At 35.9% G+C, this 22612-nt stretch overlaps 1 protein-coding gene and 1 non-coding gene across 3 annotated transcripts; one reads left to right on the top strand and one right to left on the bottom strand.

The window, feature by feature from the left end:
• Nucleotides 1-6883: 6883 nt before the first annotated feature.
• LOC113508967 lies at nt 6884-22367 on the bottom strand. Of its 2 annotated transcripts, none has more exons than XM_026892183.1 (13): nt 22172-22367; nt 20533-20670; nt 19346-19581; nt 18704-18874; nt 17937-18338; nt 15419-16089; nt 14099-14231; nt 13188-13282; nt 11872-12043; nt 10797-10929; nt 9211-9283; nt 8072-8202; nt 6884-7370 (listed from the first exon to the last, which is right to left on the bottom strand). In XM_026892183.1, the coding sequence occupies exons 2-13, from the start codon at nt 20647-20649 to the stop codon at nt 7239-7241; spliced, it is 2466 nt and encodes an 821-aa protein (XP_026747984.1). In that variant the 5' UTR covers nt 20650-20670; nt 22172-22367; the 3' UTR covers nt 6884-7238. The 2 variants fall into 2 exon arrangements, with proteins under 2 accessions (XP_026747984.1, XP_026747985.1); XM_026892184.1 differs by having other exon boundaries at nt 11872-12025.
• Trnak-uuu lies at nt 20112-20184 on the top strand. Its single transcript has one exon. It is a non-coding gene; the product is annotated as a tRNA-Lys (tRNA).
• Nucleotides 22368-22612: the final 245 nt, after the last annotated feature.

Here is a 22612-nt window from a genome sequence, read left to right as displayed (position 1 = left end):
CATCGGGAATTGTAAAAAGCGGAATTTTAGCCCTGAAAGTCGGGAGCCCATTTGAATGTGACATCATACTTAACGGCTGCTTTAATATGAGTTTTGTCTAAATATTTAGCTAAATATCACATTATTTATAGTTTTTAGTACAAATTAAATGCATTTTCGTTTCATATTTGTCACAAATACCTATTATGTAGTACCAAGCCTCATGTCCAGATAGTTTGACGAGGTGACGTTGGTCTCCAACATTCGCGGAAGTCAGTATCGGATTAAGCCAACAAGCCCCTTGGTTCTCTTTAAGTTCTCAATTGATTTTTAGTTTTGCTAACCTACCAACTTGTGTGTAGTGTAAGGAGTTCAAGCTCAACAAGAAAGTAAGAAAAGACGAGCTATAACTGCACAATTTGATCGATCACAGGTTAAGCTACGCTTGACAATGTCAGTACTTGGATGGGTGACTATCGATGCTATCTATATCTTTATAATTACGAGTTTCTTCTCGTTTCGGAAGGCACGTGAAGTTGTGTTTCGGCTGTTATTCATATGTACATCTTTCACAGTCATTACGGGTAGTCAGAACCTAGAGAGTCTGACAACCAGTCTAACTAAGGTGTATCGAGTTGCCCAGGTAACTGGGTTGAGGTCAGATAGGCAGTCGCTCCTTGTAAAACACTGGTACTTAGCTGAATCCGGTTAGACTGGAATCCGAACCCAACATAGTTGCGAAAAGGCTAGGATGATTATGAGCACGTAGTACTACTTGTGCGAGCAGCTCTCAATTTAAAAATATGTGGTTGTTAATACAGTTGGTTAAGCCGGTATTGGTTGTAGTCACCTTTGCGTGTAACTCTTACCTCAGCGTACATGTCGGAGACTAGCGTTGCCTGGTGTACCAAGAATATATAATGTAAGATTTTTCTACAAAATAGTAGTACCTAATATTATTTTAGTTTTAAGTCTGTATTTTAATCAATAAAGCGCTTACGGTGTTGCCAGTTCTATTGTAAAACAGAGTTTAATCTGTTGATGAACATTAATTTACGCTGGCAACACGTTTACTGTTTGTCAATTGTGTGACAGGTGCCATTATGGGTATAATCAAATTTTGCCTCACTTGTAATTTAACTAGATTATTAGATATTTCATAAATAAATATTATTTGTATTAATTTCTTTGTTTTATTTTTAGTCCTTCCTTGGATATAATAGAAAGATAGATATAATATAATATTAGTTAAAATTACTTATAGCAATATTTTTCATGACTATAAAAAATGTAGTAAGGAATTTCTGATGTGGATCACACGTTTTTTTCGAGAACGCTGGAGACGACATTTCCTATATTCGTCAGGGGTTTTTTGGTCGTAATTAAAACAATACCTTCATTATAAAATTGTATTGCAGACTTAGACAATAGTCGATCACATTACTAGATATGTGTACAATATTATGTAATTACCAAATCACAATTGTTTAGCAGTAACAGCTGATTGTAAAAACAAGTCCAAAAAGAATACAAAAACTGGTTAGATACTCAAAAAAGTTAAACAACCTTGGTCTAAATTTTTATTCAAAGATAAACAATATGTATTAAAATAAACGACTTATATCCATTAATATATTTGATTTTGTAATCTTTATAGTAGATTTATATTTATTTTTAGATGCATTTAATTTTAAATTTAGTTTTTATACAAAGAGAAAGGCCAAGATAGTAAACCTTTTTAAGTATCTAAACACATTAATTATAGTTCAAGTCATCTGTGCTCGCTTTGTGCGTACGATTGACAGCGATAGTTTATTATGTAAGCTTTAATTAGTGTAACAGTGACACACAAATGACAGCTGTGTGAGTACACAACGTCACTATATTTACAAGGGATACACACACATGACGAAGCAAAGATGAGTTGAGTCGACTGAAAATGCTTTTAACAAAACTTATAATAGGTCTAGTTAACGTTTCAAAGAGAAAAATGAAATATAATCTGATGTACTGGAAAAGTATCAACGATAAAATCGATTCAATATAGGAAAAATACATTTCTTTCTATAATTTTAGTTACTGCCGTAATCACAAACTAAACCCATTTTTAAAGCCTATCCTTTCACTGTCTCTATCTAAATCAAGTAGAGACAATTTATGAATGTCACTTCTCAAAATGAATACGGCAGTTTAAAAAACTAAATTCAATACATTAAATAATTTATTTTAAACGAATTGCCAATAAATATGTATATTCAAAAGAGATCGCAATTTAATTCTAATAGGTTGTGTTCGAATCAATCGTAAAGTCAATCTCTGTATGGCTTTAGACAGCTTTGCTCAAGCAGTTAAGATTTAAAATTGCTTATCACCCAACAAGGTACTACACTGGTGACATTAATTTGACGGGTGTGTTGGACTAGTGGTTAGTGACCCTGACTGCTATACCGGAGGTCGTGGGTTCGATTCCCACCCAGGACAAATGTTTGTGTGACGAGCACGATCATTCGTTCTGTGTCTGGGTGTCATTTATCTATATTATGCATGTATTTAGAAATATATAAGTTTGTTTATCAGTTGTCTAGTACTCATAATACAAGCTTTGCTTAGTTTGAGACTGGATTGCGTTGTGTGAAAGTTGTGGAATAATATAAAAAAAGTATATAATTAATAGTAACCATTGTAGCACCACTCCAGGCTTTTAGACAGGAAGTCGTATCAACTGCACTTGAACTTAAATTTGCATTCGGATTGTAGTTGATAGGCGGTCTGTTTAGAGCCTACACAGCGTAAAATATTGACATCATTAATACAATGACATTATTTATGTCAACATTATACTTCCACGCTCTATAACAAATAATAATGAACCTTATTCGCTTGAGTTAAGAGTTTACAGTAATTTGACGACCTCCGTGGTCGAGTGGCGTACGCACCGGTTTCAAGGTGTCGCTAGCTCTGAGGTCCCGGGTTCGATCTCCGGTCGGGTCAAAGTAAAAATTCACATTTCTACATTGTCTCGGATCTGGGTGTTTGTGGTAACTTCGTTGTATCTGAATTCCACAACACAAGTGCTTTAGCAACTTACTTTGGGTTCAGAACAATGTATGTGATGTTGTCCGCATTTATTTATTTATTTGAATGCAAATTAGGAGGGGGGAGGGGGACTGCTTGCTGCTGTCTAAATCCATACATACGCTGTTGGCGGCTGCATTTTGACCAGCATTTTGAATGTAAATTGACCTTAAAACACAGTTGATTAATTATCGAAGCACAGCTAAGAAAGGTAAATCTTAGTTAAATAATATACAATAGTTATTGCTTAAAACTAAATGGACTGGAGTTATATTGGGACTATGATAATGAGATATGTGAATACAAAGCTGAGTGATATTTTTAATACCTATTTCTGTACATGGAGAGGAATAAAAAATATTCAAGTAATTAATACAAAGACAATATCGAATTCTATTTTAACCGACTTTCAAAAAAGAGGAGGTTATCAATTCTTCGGTACTTTTTATGTTTGATAACTCATAACTTCGGACTGGATTAACCGACTTTGTTGATTATTTTTTCATTTAACATGAAATAACTATCATTCTGTCCCATAAATTTCATCTGCAATCTAATGCTAGAACAATTAACTGGGATTACCATACCATAGAAAAATTTAGAAAACTGATTGAAAATATGTTGACTTTTCGAAAAAATCATTTATGGAAGAAATATGTATTAAAAATATCACTAGGCTGTCTAAAAATGTCGTAAAACAAAGAAATACATAAAATCAAAATAGGAATAAAACTAAAATTTTCAGATCTATAAAAAGCTTCAAATATTTTTGGAATAATATGAAAATTGGTTTTCGACGAATTTTGTAATTTACGAACAAATTAAATATTTCACTTATGTTTTGCAGAATACAGAGCAAAACCAAACATAATTCTTATACAATAATAATATATACATATCACAAGAATAATTGCTTTCATCTATCCTTCTACAATAAAGCAAATAATAGAAAAAAATGGAGACCAATTATCATTTTTTAAATTACTTGAAACATGAATAAACATTATGAAAATTCGCGTAACTAATGCCAAAAGTGACAGCCACTTTACAAAACAGTAATTTTGACAGAATCCCTTCAAGTCATTTTTCTCTTAAAACATCATTTTACGAAAATATCATTACGCTAAGTATTTTTTTGGGAAAATGGCGTTTAATTTGCTTTTTGAGTATTATATGAATTATCTTCTGACTTCAAAAAGAAGGTTTTAAATTCTTCTATATTTTTTTTTGTTGCCTCAGATGAACCGATTTCGTTCATTCTCTATCATTTAACGTGAAATAGCTGTCATTATTGGTCCCATAAATTTCAATAGGTTTGACTCTGTAATTTTTTATTTAAAATCGGTATTAAGTTTATTCTTGGTAAAACAACGGTATAGCATAAATTATGTATAAGTAATTTTCTTCTTCGAGACGATTAACACATATTTTTACTGGAGAAACCGAAGATATTTTTTGCATCTACTTTCATTCACTGGCTAACTTCATGTGAATAGACCCAGTCCTTTTTCAAGGCGTGCACGGGAACACAGGTCCAACATGCAGAGGCCTTGTTGAGAACTTTAATCTAAAATATGATGGGATGTCTACTAGGGATTATTCATATCCGCTCTATGGGACAACGGACATGAAGAATCCTGTTTGTTATAATTAGGCGTAATTACAACAATTAGTATCTTCACATTATAAAACTTTGCGATACTTGGCCTTTATTTTTTTCTAGTATTTTTGCTAAAATCAAAAACTTATGAAAGTAAATTATGTTTATAAACAAAAAAAATCAAAAAGCGGTTTTTATTATTAAAAATACACTAACCTTGGAACTGAGTAAGTGATGACAATAACATAATAATATCAACTATTATTATTAATAATAAAATGGAAAAAGTTTATCAAAATGTGTATAACCTATTCAAATTGTAAATTGTATACAAATATTTAGTAAATATTCTAGAAAATGTGTTTCGAAATATTAAAAAAAAAACGTGTTTTTGTGTATATTCCTTAAAAAATTGTTCCCTTACCGTATATGTAATATGTACCATAGAAAACCGTATCCGATTTAATATAGTTATTATAATAACACCAGCCTGTAACTGTCCCGCTGCAGGCCTCTCATACAGAGAACGAGCATTGATCACCACGCTTGTGAGTCCCACGTTGGGGCGCCATTATCGAAACTGAATTGGCAACCCCACGTTTGGGCGCCAATACCGATCAATTTATGAGAGGCCTGCAGTGGTACAGTTACAGGCTGGTGTTATTAATCACTCTCCTTCCTTAAAACTAATATATTTACATAAATACATATTTTCATGACTTAATACATAGGTATATTTCGACTAATGGTCAATAAAAATAGGGATTTCAACCTATTTTTGGACTAACCTCGTTTCTAGAAAACTGATCAATGTTGCCTGTTTATCATATCAGCTTATCACGACTGTGATTGTCAAACACGAGACTTGCAATACACAGCGTGTACACAGGTAACCAAATAACGCTATTTAAAATTTCCTATGTATGTGTAAATTGGCTTAAAATGACACTTCCTATTCTCTTAAGCATTTTTTCAACACAATTATTGAAAATTCAGTATGGTGCGGGAACATTCACCGTCAATACTATAGATTTAAAAAATCTAAATACCCACGTTTTTTAATGTTATCAAAAATACCACCATTAAAATTTTATCAAAATCGGTCTAGCCATTTTTATAGTTGTAAATTGCATTGCCATCGGGTTTGAAGCTACCCTGAAAATTTCAGCCTGCTAGCTTATCGGGAAGTGCCTCTAAATTGAGTTGCAAATATCCAACCAGAACAACAAAACAAGCAAACAAACAAGAAAGTGAGTGTATAAAAACATGGGAATTAATTCTTCGGCAATTACAAATAGAGCAATTTGGGGCCCAGTTGATAAAATATAACTATAGTCCGATTTTTAATTCGAGGCAGTAAAATGACAATTGCAACTGTCATTTATACAAAAAAGGGTGACCCGCTACAATAGTGATGTTTGGAAATCTTACTACGACGATGACATTTAGTCATGCTTTATTTTATTATGTATCAAAAATTTACTATTTCTATTAATTGAGTTTTTATAATTGTAAGTTGAAATTAAATTTGTTTTTAAACTCATGCAGTTTGGAGTTGGATGCGCTCGACTTTTCTTGCATGGTAAAGTGCTTCATCTTTTACCAGCACCGCATTTGGCTTTAATTTTATAAATTTAAATTAATATATATTTTTTTTCACATTTAAAAACAGTCACCGTGCATGTCTTTTGATTAATTGTCGTAAATATATATATATATATTTTATACAGAGCTAATTTGATATCTGAATAAAAAATGTAAGCTCGACTAACTTTTGATTGTAATAAGTCGATTCTAACACATCACTATTTATTTGGAATTAAAAACCTGCCACACTGGAAATGTCATTTTACTGCCTCGAATTAAAAATCGGACTATAATTATTAAGTTGATCAGAAAGCTAGAAAACGGAGGTAAATTTTAATTTACATTTATCTTCCGAATCACAAAATATATTTACAATTTCTAATTTTTATTTAATTAATTTATATATTATTTAGATTGCCATTTTATATAGGACTGGTATGAAACCACTGGATAATTATAACGTGAATAATAATATTTTGTCTAATTCCTAATCTTTTTTTTTCCTTTACTTTGAATGTTTCAATTTATTTTGCAAAACTGTCTTGTCTCTGTGTTTTTATTTCATTTCATATATATTTAATATTCTTCAGTTAGAAAGAGACAAAATATTATTTGAATAAATCTTATAAAAATGATGCAATTTTATCAAAAGCCTCTTAATGAAAAACTTTATATTTATATAAAAATGGATGTAAATAATAGCATCATGAAGATTTAAGATACCATTCATAACAAAATCTATTACTGATTGTTAGTTTCGTTTTATCTCAAGAACTGCTAAACCGATAACGATGTACATTTGACTGCCAGTCTTCAAGAATGTATCTGCGTATTATTATCACCTGCTAAAAACGATTCAGAAAAACATCGTGAGGCGCGACACACCTGAGAATTGTTCAAGGGTGTGTTGCGTCACGTCAGAGGTCTACGGACGGTTTAAACTCTGACACCAGGTTGTACATCAATCATATGATGAAACTTTAATGTAAATTGTATCTTATCTCAGTCCTAATAGAGTTTTGTTCCCTTTGAGCGCGGACCTGAGTTTCTTGACTAGGGCAGACGGTTGTATGAGAACTGAAACTTCAGTACCGTGTTTGCTTATTCTGTTCATTTCTTCTTCACCTCCCTGAAAAAATAAATATATTTATATTTCACATACATCTTTGACAGTCGTTATAGGTAGTCAGACGCTTGAAAGTCTGACAACAAGTCTAACCAAGGGGTATCGTGTTGTTTAGGTAACTGGGTTGAGGAGGTCAGATAGGCAGTCGCTCCTTGTAAAACACTGGTACTTAGCTGAAACCGGTTAGACTGGAAGCCGACCCCAACATAGTGTGGAAAAGGCTAGGATGATGATGATGATTAATTATCTAGTCCTAAAGTACGTAGACCCAGTACCAAAAATGAGATAACTGATAAACATAGTTACATAATAATATTCCACAACGTTCACACAACGCCATCTAGTCTCAAACTAAGCAAAGCTTGTATTATGAGTACTAGACAACTGATAACAATACTAATTTATTTCTATTTATACATACATATAGATAAATTACACCCAAACACAGTTGGTCTAGTGGTTAGTGACCCTGACTGGTATACCGGACGTAGTGGGTTCGATTCTCACCCAGGACAAATGTTTGTGTGATGAGCAAGATCATTTGTTCTGTGTCTGGGTGTAATTTATCTACAATATATATGTATTTAGAAATATATAAGTTTGTTTATCAGTTGTCTAGTACTCATAATACAAGCTTAGCTTAGTTTGAGACTAGATGGCGGTGTGTGTCTATTCTATTATTATTATTGAGATAAAATTCTTACCTTGAGTAAATTGATCGGTCTATTATTGATTTCGGTCAGTGCCCAGTTACCGGGTGGTGGTAAACCGGCTCTTGCACACGGACTCCCGGGTTCGACGCTTGTTATATTGCATTCATTGTCTAATTTCAAGCCTGTTGAGAGAAAAATACAAACTTAAATAGTATATTGAAATGGGAATAACACCACAGAAAAAGGAAAAAAGAATCATGTTATAAAGATAAGAAAAAATACGTATAATAGGGATGATGACTGGGTATAAAAAGAAAAAATCTCATTAGTCCCTCAGTTAGATAATTGAAAAGTATGAGACACGTATTTTTTCCTTTTTCAGAAAAACTAGAATTGTCAAAGATTAACTGCTTTAAAGTTTAGGAGAGGGGGCTTGTGACGTAACGATAGAGTAAAATTTATACTCAATCGTGACGTCACGCGTAAGTTTCATTCACTGTTATTTGGTCAATTTATGTTTGCGGGACAAACTAAAAAATACGTATCCATTATTATACAAAAAACTACAAGACGGAACACTGCAAAAAAAATTGTCATCATCCCTATTGGAGTACAAACATTATTATAATTGTTAGGTACTATAGGATCTTATTATTCCAAAGTTACCAAAGGCCTTCCTATCTTCAAAACACAAATAAATATATATAACAAACCGAAAACCTCATCCTTTTTATAAGATCGGTAAAGATAGTAAAATAAATCTATATACTAATATATAAAGCTGAAGAGTTTGTTTGTTTGAACGCAAATCTCAGGAACTACTGGTTCGAATTGAAAAATTCCTTTGTGCTGAATAGACCATTTATCAAGGAATGCTATATAACATCACGCTGCGACTAATAGGAGCGAAGATACAATGGAAAATGTGGAAAAAACGGGGAAAATTCTTCATCTTTGAGGGATTCCGTTGCGTGAGCTGCGAAAACGGTTCAAGATGTTCTAACCACGTGGACGAAGTCGCGGGAAACAGCTAGTAAGAATATATTGCGATACTATTTAAAACAAACAGGATTCAAATCCAAGTCGTATAGTTCACTTTACCAGCTAGTAACGAGTATGTTATAAATAATAATTTAAGGATGAGAATAATAAAGGTTTTTTTTTTCAGTTTTTATTAAATAAATACTTACCAATACTTTCTTGGTCTCTCTTGTTGATAACATATATCTTAGCGAGCGGCACACGATGAAATAGTATGTCGACCTATAAAAATGAAAATTTATTAGTACATATCATCATCATCGGCCTAGCCTTTTCAAAACTATGTTGGGGTCGTCTTCCAGTCTCACCGGTTTCAGCTAAGTACCAGTGTTTTACAAGGCGCGACTGCCTATCTGACCTCCTCAACCCAGTTACCTGGGCAACACGAAACCCCTTGGTTAGACTGGCTGTCAGACTTTTTCAAGCTTCTGACTACCTGTAACGACTGTCAAATATGTAGGAATAACAGCCGGGACCCACAATTTAACGTGCCTTCCGAAACACGGAGGAACTCGGTATGAAAAAGATGGTCACCCATCTACGGACCAACCGCGTCAAGCATAGCATAACCTGTGATCGAATCACTTATGCGGTTATAGCACAGTCATTAGTACATATATACTACTAAAATAATTACCTTATGTATTTTTTATTCTTGAGTTCGTTCATTTTCTATTTCACTTATTTTCTTATGAAAATTATATGATATGGGGTTTCAATTTTCCAGTTTTACTGCTTTCTAAGATATGTTAGTTAAAAAAACACTTTTTTAAGGAGAAGAAATATTTTTTGAAATACATTTTCAAAACTAACAGAGGGACTAACAAAAATAAGGATTTGAAATAAGGTTTCGAACGAGCTTTCAGTTAAAAGTTATTTATCAATACTTTTGCCAATATAAAGAGAGCTTTTTAATTCACTCTATTGTAAAAATTTATTGACCCAACCGGAGTCCTTAATCATGAACACACGAGGCGATTAAAGACTCCCAGTTGGGTCCGATTAAATTTCTTAATACCGTAAAACGGGGTGAATAGAGTTTCAAGGGGTGAATTGAAAATACGTGTTTTTTAGGGGGTTGCATGAATATTTTCTCTTTGCTTAAACACAATTACCTAATTAATGAAATATTTGAGAATTTTCGTATAAATTCTTCTGCTGGAAGAGATTTCTTATAGAAATAAGCAGTATTTTTAGTATATGTATTTTCATATCTCACATTAATATGAATTTTCTTTGTACATAAATTGTTAAATAAATAATCTTTATACTTTGTAAAGAAATGAAATGAAATCATTTATTCTGCAAATAGGATATTTTATCACTTTTACGTGTCTTTTTTGAGAACGCTGGAGTCGACATTTCCTGTCTGACTACTTTGAGAAGAAATGTCGAAACAAACTCAACTTGTCTTGTTAAACGTAAAAAATGTATTATAAACTAGCTTTTCGCCCGCGGCTTCGCCCGCGTCGTGGTCGGTTATATCGCGTTTCCAAGAGAACTCTTCAAAAGTCCGGGATAAAATCTATGCTATGTTCTTTCTCAAGGTCAACTCTATATCTGTACCAAATTTCATTAAAATCTGTTCGGTGGTTTAGACGTGAAAGCGTCACAGACCGACAGACAGAGTTACTTTCGCATTTATAATATTAGTAGGGATACCCCAAAAAATCGTCTATTCACCCCGTTTTACCATACAAGAGAGTTTTATTCGTTAAATACAGTATATACTAACAGCATGTGCGTGCGGCAGGGCCAGCAGCTGGCGCGCGTGTGCGGCGTCCCGCGGGGAGCGGCAGCGCAGCGCGGCCACGCGGTCCCCGGCGCGGCCCCCCGCGCGCGCCCCGCCGCCTCCCCACCACGCCAGCCTGGGAGCGGGAGTTAGCCATAAGGCACTTTAGGCCAGTGCCTAGGGGCCCGACACGATTAAATAAATTCTTCTTCTACCACGGTAGAAGCCCACATTATTGACACCATAAGATTGACAGTGCCTGTCTTATTAACTGTGCCAAATTAGCCATCTAAAAAAAGGCTCAATTAATTTTTCCCTGAATGAAAAAAAATTGGACCAAGAGGGCCTGCACTCCTTTGTTGCCCCGAGGTCTCTGGGCCCCTAGATCCGGCCCTAAGTGGGTGGGTCATATGAGCCTGATCAACAAACATAAGAGGATAGCCGAGTGGTTGAGGTCATCACACCAAACCCACTGAGCGCGACGTGTTAGTTCGATCTCCGCGTAGGACAAGCATTTGTGTGGTCCACGAATGCTTGTCCTGAGTCTGGGTGGCTTTGCGCATGTGAATTGTATGTTTGTGAAACACAGCGCGACACAAGGATTAAATTCCTTAGTGCGGGAGCCGTTTTAAAAATAAATAAAAAAAAACAGAAATTAGTCATAATCGAAAATTTTGTTAATAGTTTTTATGATTCGGAACTTTTCAAACTTTCGACTACTATTTTGTATGGTCAAGATTTTGAGTTATTATACTATACGCGAAAAGCGGGACATGTAAAGAACTTAGTCAAGTCACGGGAGAAAAATAATTTTACAAAGGATTTTTTGTATATTAATTTCACAATAATATTAAAGAATCCAGATTCATCGTTGAATGTTTCTAAGCAAACAGCCTGTTTTTGTATGAAAAATATGAAAATAAATATAAAAGTACTACTACCTCGCACACAACAATAAAGTGTTTTATTCAAAACGTTTTTTTTATAGTCTCCATTTACATAAAATTACAGGATTATCAAGATAAAGCAAAATAAATAATTCTATTTTAATAAAAACTATACATTTTAATAAACTCACCAAACATGGTTATCATAATCAGCGAACACAGGAGGGTCTCGTAGCGACAGCGTAGCGGGCAACGCGGCGGCTCTACGCTGCGTAGCCCGTAGCGCCGCCGCCTGGCGCGCGCGTAGCGGGGTCAGCGAGCTGCCTGCTACAGGGGTCTCTGTAGCTGGGAGGATCGTACAACCTGAGTTTAAATGGTACTATTGTTAGAGTCTTGATTATGATGAATAGTTTAAAATCATCTTTACACAGTCGGGTCAAAATCATCATTGGCCTAGCCTTTTCCCAACTATGCTGGGGTCGGCTACCAGTCCAACCGGTTTCAGCTAAGTACCAGTGTTTTACAAGGAGCGACTGCCTATCTGACCTCCTTAACCCAGTTACCTGGGCAACACGATACCCCTTGGTTAGACTGGCTGTCAGACTTTTTCAAGCTTCTGACTACCTGTAACGACTGTCAAAGATGTAGGAATAACAGCCGGGACCCACAATTTAACGTGCCTTCCGAAACACGGGTCAAAATATCAGGATTAAAGAACGCAGAAATTGTCAAACAGATTTATTAACTGTATGGGTCTAAACAGACGACGATTTCAACTGCAATCGTTAAAGCAACCGTCACACGACTGCACGCCGATTGCAATTGGACCGCACGGTTGGTTTGCAGTTCTATTGCAGTCGTGTCAACTGCATTCAAATTGCATCCGAATTGCAAATTTGCAGTTGGATTGCAGTTGAAATGCGGTCCGTCTGTTCAGACCCTTAGTTTTAGGGGTAAGTGTCAGGCACTATTCTACATTTGTTTAAGTATTTAAAATAAAGTATACAATCTAGGTTTTTGCTGTCTTAAAACTCTTTAAACAATTTCTTTTTTTTTTTAGAACTTCATGCCATAACATTATTTTGACACTTTAATCAAGTTTGAAAGATTAAAAATATATATTTACAAAACTGGTATGTAAAATGGTGGGTTAAGCTCGCCATTGTAACATAACTTTCCAAGAACATATTGCCCAAGTGTGTGTTAATGTAAATAAATAACAGAATTGTGACCACGATGCAGAATAAAGCAATTTTTTTTTTATTTTTTTTTAGAATAAGGAATTAATTTTCATAATTAAGTAGGTATTTCGAATGAAAGACTTGTTATTTGTTCTCCGGGAGGAAACGCCTTATGACTTCAACCCACGTCGAGGGCACGGCGTGGGGATAGGATGGACTTCCACCGACTAACAACATCCCGGGGCCCTTCTACTGCTTTAGAAAGGGTCAAGGGATCGCTCGCGTACCTACGCTCTGCGCGACTCTGACTGATATCAAGGACTTACCATTACTTAAAGAACTGCTCCTTCGTCTAGTCGCATCAACCCTGCCTTCAGGTCTGGACCGGTGCACCACTTTAACTGGGGAAGTTACTGCGTTCCTATCAAGGAAATACGATATTAGAATAATTATAGAATTCGTATGCAATAGGTGCTGGTAAATAGGAATGTGTATTTTTCAAAGAAAGCGTCACTTGAAACAGTTATAAATTTGATGGATCATCATTTGTAAATTTGTATATCTTCAACTTATTTGTATGGAACCCAAACATATAAACTGAAATTAAAAACATGACTCACACTGCGGGAGTCAACTTTTTTCCAAATTTTCTCGATTGTGAATCCCAGTTGACCGCTTTTATGATCCATATAGTAATATACTATTCCACAACTTTCACACAACGTCATCTAGTCTCAAACTAAGCAGAGCTTGTATTATGAGTACTAGACAACTGATAAACATACTTATATATTTCTAAATACATACATATAGATAAATCACACCCACACACAGAACAAATGATCGTGCTCATCACACAAACATATGTCCTGGGTGGGAATCGAACCCACAACCTCCGGTATAGCAGTCAGGGTCACTAACCACTAGACCAACAGGCCCGTAAGTCATTTGAAAACATAGTAAGCTTAAAGAAAACGACTCTCGCAATAAGTTATTTACTCCTTATATCGCGGCGGTTTCACAAATATTCAAGTCACATGCACAAGACACCCAGACTCAGGACAAGCATTCGTGGATCACACAAACGCTTGTCCTACGCGGGGATCAAACATGCTACCAAACTTAAGTGCTTTTAATCTCCTCCCCTTTTTAATGCTATGACAAAATAAGTTCTGAATAGTTTTTTGTGAATCTGTCTGAAGGTCATTAGATTTAGTCAAGCACCAAATAAACTTACCTATCATGACTATCATTTTGTCTGGTCGGGCTTTCCTTTTTACTCTGACCAATAGACTTTAGTCGAGTTAATAAAGACAGTTCTGTTAAACCACGCTTCCATATTGGTTTATTTTGAGGCTGGTCAGATGACTCTGAAAGTAATTTAACAACATAATATTATAACTGTGGAGGAGCTCGTGGCTAAGCTATAACCGCATAAGTGATTCGATCACAGGTTAAGCTATGCTTGACGCGGTTGGTCCGTAGATGGGTGACCATCTTTGTCATAACGAGTTCCTCCGTGTTTCAGAAGGCACGTTAAATTGTGGGTCCCGGCTGTTATTCCCACATCTTTGACAGTCTTTACAGGTAGTCAGAAGCTTGAAAAAGTCTGACAGCCAGTCTAACCAAGGGGTATCGTGTTGCCCAGGCGACTGGGTTGAGGAGGTCAGATTGGCAGTCGATCCTTGTAAAACACTGGTACTTAGCTGAAACCGGTTGGACTGGTAGCCGACCCCAACATAGTTGGGAAAAGGCTAGGCTAATGATGAATATTATAACTGTCTTAATTAGTCGAAGATTCTTTCCTTAGAAGGCCAGTCCAAAAAAATACTGTGCATTGGTTCATCCCTATCAGAGGGAGTAGTTCCTGACATGAGCAGGTTCAAACAAACAAACTCTTCAGCTTTATAATATTATCTATACTAATCTTTACTAATTTCTATACTATTATATAAATCAGAAGAGTTTGTTTGTTTGTTTGAACGCGCTAATCTCAGGAACTACAGGTTCAAATTGAAAAATTCTTTTTGTGTTGAATAGACAATTCATCAAGGAAGGTAGGAAGGCTGAATCATCTAATATATAGAATTCCCGTGTCACGATGTTAGTTACCGTACTCCTCCGAAACGGCTTAACCGATTTTTACCAAATTCTATATTCAGTAGGTCTGAGAATAGAACAACATCTGTTTTTCATACCCCTAAGTGATAAGGGTCACTCACACTAAAAAAATATTTTATTTTTAGGACTTATTTTGTTTTTTTTTTATAATGTATTTTTTATAATATTAACAAATATATACAACTAGAAAAAAAAAATATTCGGCAAAACAACGTTTGCTGGGTCAGCTAGTAACTTATATCTTCTAACCACGCGGACGAAGTCGCGGGCAACAGCTAGTTATCAATAAGTCTTGAATGTACAACAATGAGCATATTTTTCAAAATAGCACTTAATAATATATTATCAAAGGTACTTACAAAGTAAACACCATTCTCTTTTTAACCACTACCAAAACTCATCACATTAGTATAAATAACAAGATCAAAAAACTTACCATTTTTAATTTCCCTCTTAGGACTGTTGTTCTGTGCTCTTCTAGGCACGTTCTCTCTCATTCTAGAAGCATCGTAAGCATTCTGACTTCTTGATCTCTCAACAGCTCTCAATCTCGAATCGTTAGCCGTTGTAGGTAGGGGCACAGCATTATTAGATGCCTCCCCGTTACAATTAACCTCACTCGAAACATTAATCAAATTTGTATTATTATTGCTCATGAACAAATATTCGTAAGTCGCCTCGCCGACTTCCAAATTTGGTAACGACGATTTTCGACTTTTCTCAACATTCTTCAACTTTTTAACTGGTAAAGGCGACGGCTTTGGATTCGAAGTCGATGCCATACATAATCTTTCATACAGTTGTTCCGTTTCATTTGATGTGGTTGAGAAATTGGGATAGTTCGAATCAGATGTACCAGTCAGACTGACTGTGGTCGTCAAACTTAGGTGACCATAATCAGAGTCTTTGGAAAACGTGGTTCCGTAGTCATTTTGTTCTGTATTGACTATGTTTACGAAATTAGGGTTCGTTTGGTCTGTGATTGTGAGGTTCTGCTTGAATTCGAAATCGAAAACATCTATTTCCGGGCCCATGACGGGTATGGCTGTGTGGGGAGGCTCCTTATTTGACACTTGAATGACTGTTATATTTGTTGCTTGGTGATTGCTGTAAGTAAAGAGATATAGTTTTAGTTTTCAATAGATACTTCGAGTTCCTATATTTATTTGCATTCAATAATGTTACAATAGATGTTAAAGAGGCTTAAAGGTACTGTATTATTGAATTCATAAACATTCAAAAACTTTCAATTAACAACTAGTTATTATGGCTTGTATCTTATATCTTGTACGATGAATTTTCTTTAGCATTCTTATTATGAACTACATGCGTATTAGCAAAAAATGTTTCTATCCTATGATTTCCGAAATCATGCAATGATAAACAACTACGGATATGTTTTTCGGTCTGAACATGTTTTTAGATGAATTTGTAAGATTATTAATATCATTAAATCCCGTGTGGCTCCATAAGCTATTAGAATCTGAGCATAACAAGCAAGGAAAACAAAACATTTTATTTAATTTACAACTTCCCGTGACCCAAGGATACTTGTTGTAAAAAGAACTATTAAAATGTTTGAAAAACCCATCGCGTCGTTTATAATAAAATAATCATGTCAGGGCGAGCACGGCCTAAATGAATTACGTGTTTTTTATTTTCAAAACTCAACTTTGAAAAGGATGTTTTCTCAGTCAACAAATAATCTGTCAGGCAGCATTCTACGTTCACTAATGCCGCCATGCTATCGAAGTTACTCTATTATAACATATTACTACTTAAATAACAACTGCTTCTATTAAAACTACAAACTAAAACAACTTACCTAAATACCTGCGTGAAATAGACGACTACCAAACAATATAACTAAACTGCACCACACTGCACTAACACGACACAAAACTATCACTAATTCACTCTAGTTTACACTAATTTACTCAAATAAATAAATTTCAACAATAGTACATGACCAATTCTAAATTATTATACATATATATCGAATGAAATGCAAATGGTCTGGTGAAAAAAATATAAAGTTTGACAGATAAATGACCGCGAACCAAAAGTGAAAAGAATTCTATCCCATTCCGGCGGACAACGAAGTTCGGTATCATTCTATCTCGTTCTGGCGTATCTCTCCGTCCCTATAACTCGAAAAATTGCGGCTTCCCTAGCTCCTAAGATTGGCACGCTTTGTGAAGTCAAGGTCACGATCGCTGCAATAGAAACTTTGTACTGGATTCCTGTTTCGCCTAGCGAGTTACCTTAGTCCTTACTAACGACGACCAAATGTGCGTGAGCGGGATTTATTGCGCGGTGTAAAATGGTAGGCGGATTTTTTTTATAGTTATTTTTAAAAGCTATTTTATTGTTATATCAGTACTATAACTTCGTAAATTATTAATTTCTTTCAATGGTAATGAAAAATAATAGACACTAGTATTTTCTATATTTCGAAAGGGAAGCCGGTAGGAATCGAGTTGTATGGAGCCTTCGCCACTGCTACGCAGGGTACGAACCCGGGACACGTCGCCCTACGAGGTTTTGGCGTGGTGACCTCAACCACTCGGCTATCCGTGCAACATAGGATAGCTTGATAATATACATATTTTTGTCTGTTTGCACATCTTTTGTTAGGCGGTACAGCCTTGGCTTTTCCCAACTATGTTGTGTTCGGCTTCCAGTCTAACATGATGCGGCTAACTACCAAAGTTTTAGAAGGAGCGACTGCCTATCTGACCTCCTCAACACAATCACCCCTTACTTAGACTGGTTGTCAGACTTTCTAACTTCTGACTACCTGTAACGACTGTCAAAGATGTAGGAATAACAGCCGGGCCACATACTTTAACGTGCCTTCCGAAACACGGAGAAACTTGTTATGACATAAATGGTTACCCATCCACAGGTCAACCGTGTCAAGCGTTTATTTAATATGCATAAAATATACATACCTACTCTCCCCGGCTTCACTCGGCCCGCTTTCGCCATTACTAACCAGGACTCTTTGCTTATAATCATCGTCACTCATGCGATCGATTTCAGCGAAGAAATCATCGTCGCTATCCGTTGCATTTCTATTAAATATTGAATCATCTAGACATATATTTTGGCCACAGATTTTCGCAACACTTTTCCTTGGTTCACTTTTGACTTGGCTTGTACTGGGCAGAGATGAAAATGGTGTATCCCAATTGGATATATCTATTTCTGGAGTGGTTGGGTTTGATGGTGCTGGTGTCGGTTCGCTGTCTGTTTGTGGGAGTGGTTGTGGGTCGACTGGTTCCGGTTGTGGTGTCGGTTGTGGTGTTGGTTGTGGTGGTGGCGGACGCGTTGTTAGTTCTATGCCTGGTACTCTGAAATAAAAAGGGGTTTTTAAAGTATCTCTTGATGTATATCTTGATGATTTCCGACCCATACTGTGAAGGAAAATATCGTGAGGAAAACTGGATTGCAATAGCCAAGTATCTAAGCTAGTATTGTTGCGTGCGTACGTACACCAGCTTGCATACGTCCCACTGTTTCATGTACAATTGTGGTACATATGGCGGACTTAATAACGCAAGGCATTATCCACCAGTCAACCTTTAGGTCAAATGGAGAAGCAGCTTGAATATGCACAATTAAAAGTACTAATTGAATATAATACTCAAATAAAATGAAGTCAAATATTATAAACATTTCTTATTCAGATTTTTTGGGCCAGGATAGTCAGTCTAACCTGTCTGGTGGCACGGGCGGTGTGGGGGGCAGCGGCGAGGTGGGGTCGCGGGCGGCGGCGCGGGGCGCGGCGGGCGCGGGGCCCGCGCAATACACGTTCTCACCCTTACCGAGGATCTTCAATTCGTGGAGGGTGTTGCGAAGAGTCGACACCCAGTCTTGCATGGATTCCCTGGGAAATAAATATATGCATTTATTTAATTGACTTTGAAAAGGATGCGGTTGTCAATTCGGTGAGTTTTGATGCGATGTGGCCGACGTCAGTCAGTACCTATCTAATATCAAATTTTCATTCTCGTAGGTAATAAAATTCGCTGTTTTTTTTCTGCAACTTTGCAAAACTACGTTTGCTGGGTGACAGTGGTCATATAAACTGCTTAGTAAGTTTGAGCAAGTTTTTTAAACGTAGCTTGCAGCTTCGCCCGCCTAGATGTCGGTTATGATAGCAAAAAAAATACCGTCCTTTAACGAAGTCGGTCAAAAATAGCTTATACTTTAATCCAAGGTAATCCACAAATTTCATCGAAATCGGTCGAGCCGGTTAAGCGTAAAAAACTGACAAACATACACACTTATACACTCACATACTTTCACATTTATAATGCCAATATTATAAAATACCATTAAACACAAATCCACTCACCAATCCGGAGCCAACATCCTCACAGCGCCATTATCGGTATCCACTAAGAAGTCATACTGGTCTCCGCAGTGAGGTTTGACACTCGCCGTCACGTGACGAGCGGAACGGAGACACGCCCTCCACACCGGCTTGTGGGAGACAGTAGCGGGGCTGACGGCGTCAAGGTACTGTTCCAGGTACGGAGTGCGGCCGTTGTGGACGCAGAATTGAGTCCACATGGGCTTGAGAGGAACTTTCTGGAATAGAATGGTTTTTGATCGGTCTAGTTGTTGGTGACAGTGTCTGCTGTAGCAGTGGTCGTGGGTTTGATTTCTTTACAGGACGAATGCGTGAGGAGCACGATCATTTATTGTGTCTGGGTGTTTTTAGTTTTTTAAAACGATATTAAGGGATTTATTCCACGTGTAGCGGGGGCTTTTACTAACATAAAAATCACGTGCACAAAGATACCTCGACTCAGAACAATCGTTCGTGGATCACACAAATGCTTGTCCTACGCGGGGATCGAAACCCGCGACATGTCTCGCACAATGGGTTTGGCGTGATGAACTCAACCACTCGGCTGTACGTGCAATCGAATACCGACGGGTCTATAAAACGTTTATTAAGGAATAAAAACTGCGATTTAATAATTAAACATAAAATAAGTCAAATTAACTGAAAAATTTCACCTGGCTAAAGGCGCTGACGTCAAAATAGCATTTGCCTTCGTCGTTGTCACCCTATTATAAGCCTTATACTAATTTATTTTGCTATAACATATAAGGCCCGGATAGCTCAGTCGGTAGAGCATTGGACTTTTAATCCAAGGGTCCAGGGTTCAAGTCCCTGTTCGGGCGACAACTTTTTGATTTTCGTAACTTTTACGTTGAAATTTTTGCGCGTAATTTTTTAGCAAATTATTTTCTAATAATGAATTTACTTTAGCTTTATTTCAATCAATTTTGTTGACAACACACGACTTATGCGAGCGAATTGCCGCGGTTAAGTTCAACACAAAATTATGTACAATCCTAAAATGCTTGTACAAAATCTGTACCATGCGATTAGAACATGATTAAAAACTACGACACTGGGATTTAATTACTTAACTCATAAGTCGATTTTTTAAGATAAATAATCGCAAACGAAGTGAGATATATGCCCAGCCGTGGGTTACTTTAGGTAGATCATGATGTTTAACTTACTTTACTCCCCAACGGCTTCAGTTTGCTGCCGCCTAGATCGTTTGGTATCCGTTTGAGATACGCGTTTTTCTGTATTTCCCTGTAATAGACCGGGCCTTCGTCTCTACTAGACGCCATCTTTGTTTCGACATTCAAAGGCTGAGGGAGAAAAAGAAATGAGGTTTAATATCAAATTTGTAAAACTTAAAAATGAAATTAACAATCTGAAATAGGTAGGAAGAAGGGGACTTAAATCGAATATTTGTCTAATAATGCTTTACTTACGCGTATTTATCGGGATCGTCCGACTAGTTTCGGACTCAACAGGAATCCTTAATTATGAGCCGACGCGACGAGGGGGTCGCGATATGAAGCTATTCGGGCTATCCGGATAAACACGTGTAAGTAAACCAATATAAAATAAAACAATAAGGAAAATTTTGAATTTCAAGTTTGGCATTCAAAGAGCCTTTATTGTAAAAGTGCCTGAATAAAGAATTACTTGAAATAAAGTCTGTTTATTTTCTTTTAAAAATTCCTGCCAGAAAGAATTATCTACACTAGAATTTTTGCCTGAAAACACATGAATTTTGTCTTTGATTTAGAATGATATTAAATAAAACTATGCATGTTAATTTTGGAGTAACACATGAAATTCTCACTTACATTTTCTGACTTAAATATTACATTTCATCCCATTTTCATGTTTAAATCACACAAACAGTACTATAAATATAATATCAACACTTTTAGAAACAATCTCTTATAATTGAAACAGAATCACTGGACCATACAATTTTTAATTAAAACTCACATAAAGTCCACTGTTTAATTGGTCAAAATATTGATAGCACATTTCGTTGATAACAATGGTTGCCTATAAAGTTTGAAGCATGCAGATTATTATGAAACATTATTGAGGAAGTCTTTTTATATAATCAATTCATCATTTTGATTCTTCAAAACATTCTAAATGTCGCATATAAGTCTAAACCTTAAAACTAATTTTTGATTTAATTTTACAAACCGGTGTTCTGAACTATTAGAAAGGACATAGAGTAGTTATGGCTGTGATTACTGACTTCCTAAGAGGTGTTACATGATAACAACTGGAATGTAGCAAATGATTGATACAAAGTACAAAACCAACCTTGGTTTCTATTATTACTAAAATTAACTACTTCCTGTTGATTCCAGCAGCCCTTATTTCCCTAATTTCACTTAACTACTTAACTTCCAGTCGAAATAAATACTCGAATAGACTTAAAAGAGTTTATATTCACCGTTTTAAACAATGGTGCGTAGTTTATACAAAATAATAGAGTAGTTAATAGCTATGAGTGTACAATTGCACTGAGCTGCAGTAGAATGCGTGTATCTAGAGTTACAATCAAAAATTAACGCTCGATTAATCATTGAGGATGTTAGGGACAACACTGACCGGTGACTCAGTGTTTAAATATGCGAGGACATCCTTTAAAAGGCATCTTTAACTGTTCGAAGACAGCGCGAAGAACGATGGGAAAACTTTCGATTTACTCAGCCTATAATTGAATAACCCGGAAATGAACACATGTAACGCTCAAAGAAAACTGTAATGTAATTGTTAACTAACAATTATGTATACATACAGCAAAAGAAAGCGAAAAAAAACTGTTACCTTTTTTATTCGGAAAGTGTGGTGCCTTTCTCTTCGGTTTTTACTAGTTGTTAACGTTTGACCTTCATGCTATTTTTGTATAGCATTGGTTACAGTGTACACAATGTTGTTTCGAAACAAACACCAGTTGGTTTATAAAACTACAATAATATTTGACAGAAAACAGACACAATGAACACAAAGCATAGACGGCATAGACGCCATATTTATTATTTATGACATTTCCTAGTAGTATTGCTATCGTCAATATTTCCCAATATCCAAGTTGGTCAAATATTTAGTCGATTTCAATTTTGACGAGTTTCGAAATAAAAATGCTCATTGGCCGTCGAGTTTATACGAACAAGAGTACCAAAAAAAAAATTTATTTCCTTTGGAGCGATAGAGACTTGTCTCAACGAAACAAAAATGACGATTGACGACAGGAGCTTATTTCATCTC

Source organism: Trichoplusia ni, chromosome 3 (genome assembly GCF_003590095.1).
Source record: "Trichoplusia ni isolate ovarian cell line Hi5 chromosome 3, tn1, whole genome shotgun sequence".
NCBI classification, from domain to species: domain Eukaryota; kingdom Metazoa; phylum Arthropoda; class Insecta; order Lepidoptera; family Noctuidae; genus Trichoplusia; species Trichoplusia ni.
This window is presented reverse-complemented; position numbering and strand designations above follow the sequence as displayed.

What these genes read in the sequence shown, in the direction of transcription:
- LOC113508967 (XM_026892183.1), bottom strand. Translation starts at nt 20,649, where the DNA reads ATGGCGTCTAGTAGAGACGAAGGCCCGGTCTATTACAGGGAAATACAG. An exon ending in AGGATGTTGGCTCCGGATTG is followed by an intron (nt 18,875 to 19,345) that starts GTGAGTGGATTT and finishes TTTATTTCCCAG; the next exon opens with GGAATCCATGCAAGACTGGG. An exon ending in GACCGATCAATTTACTCAAG is followed by an intron (nt 7,371 to 8,071) that starts GTAAGAATTTTA and finishes TTATTTTTTCAG; the next exon opens with GGAGGTGAAGAAGAAATGAA.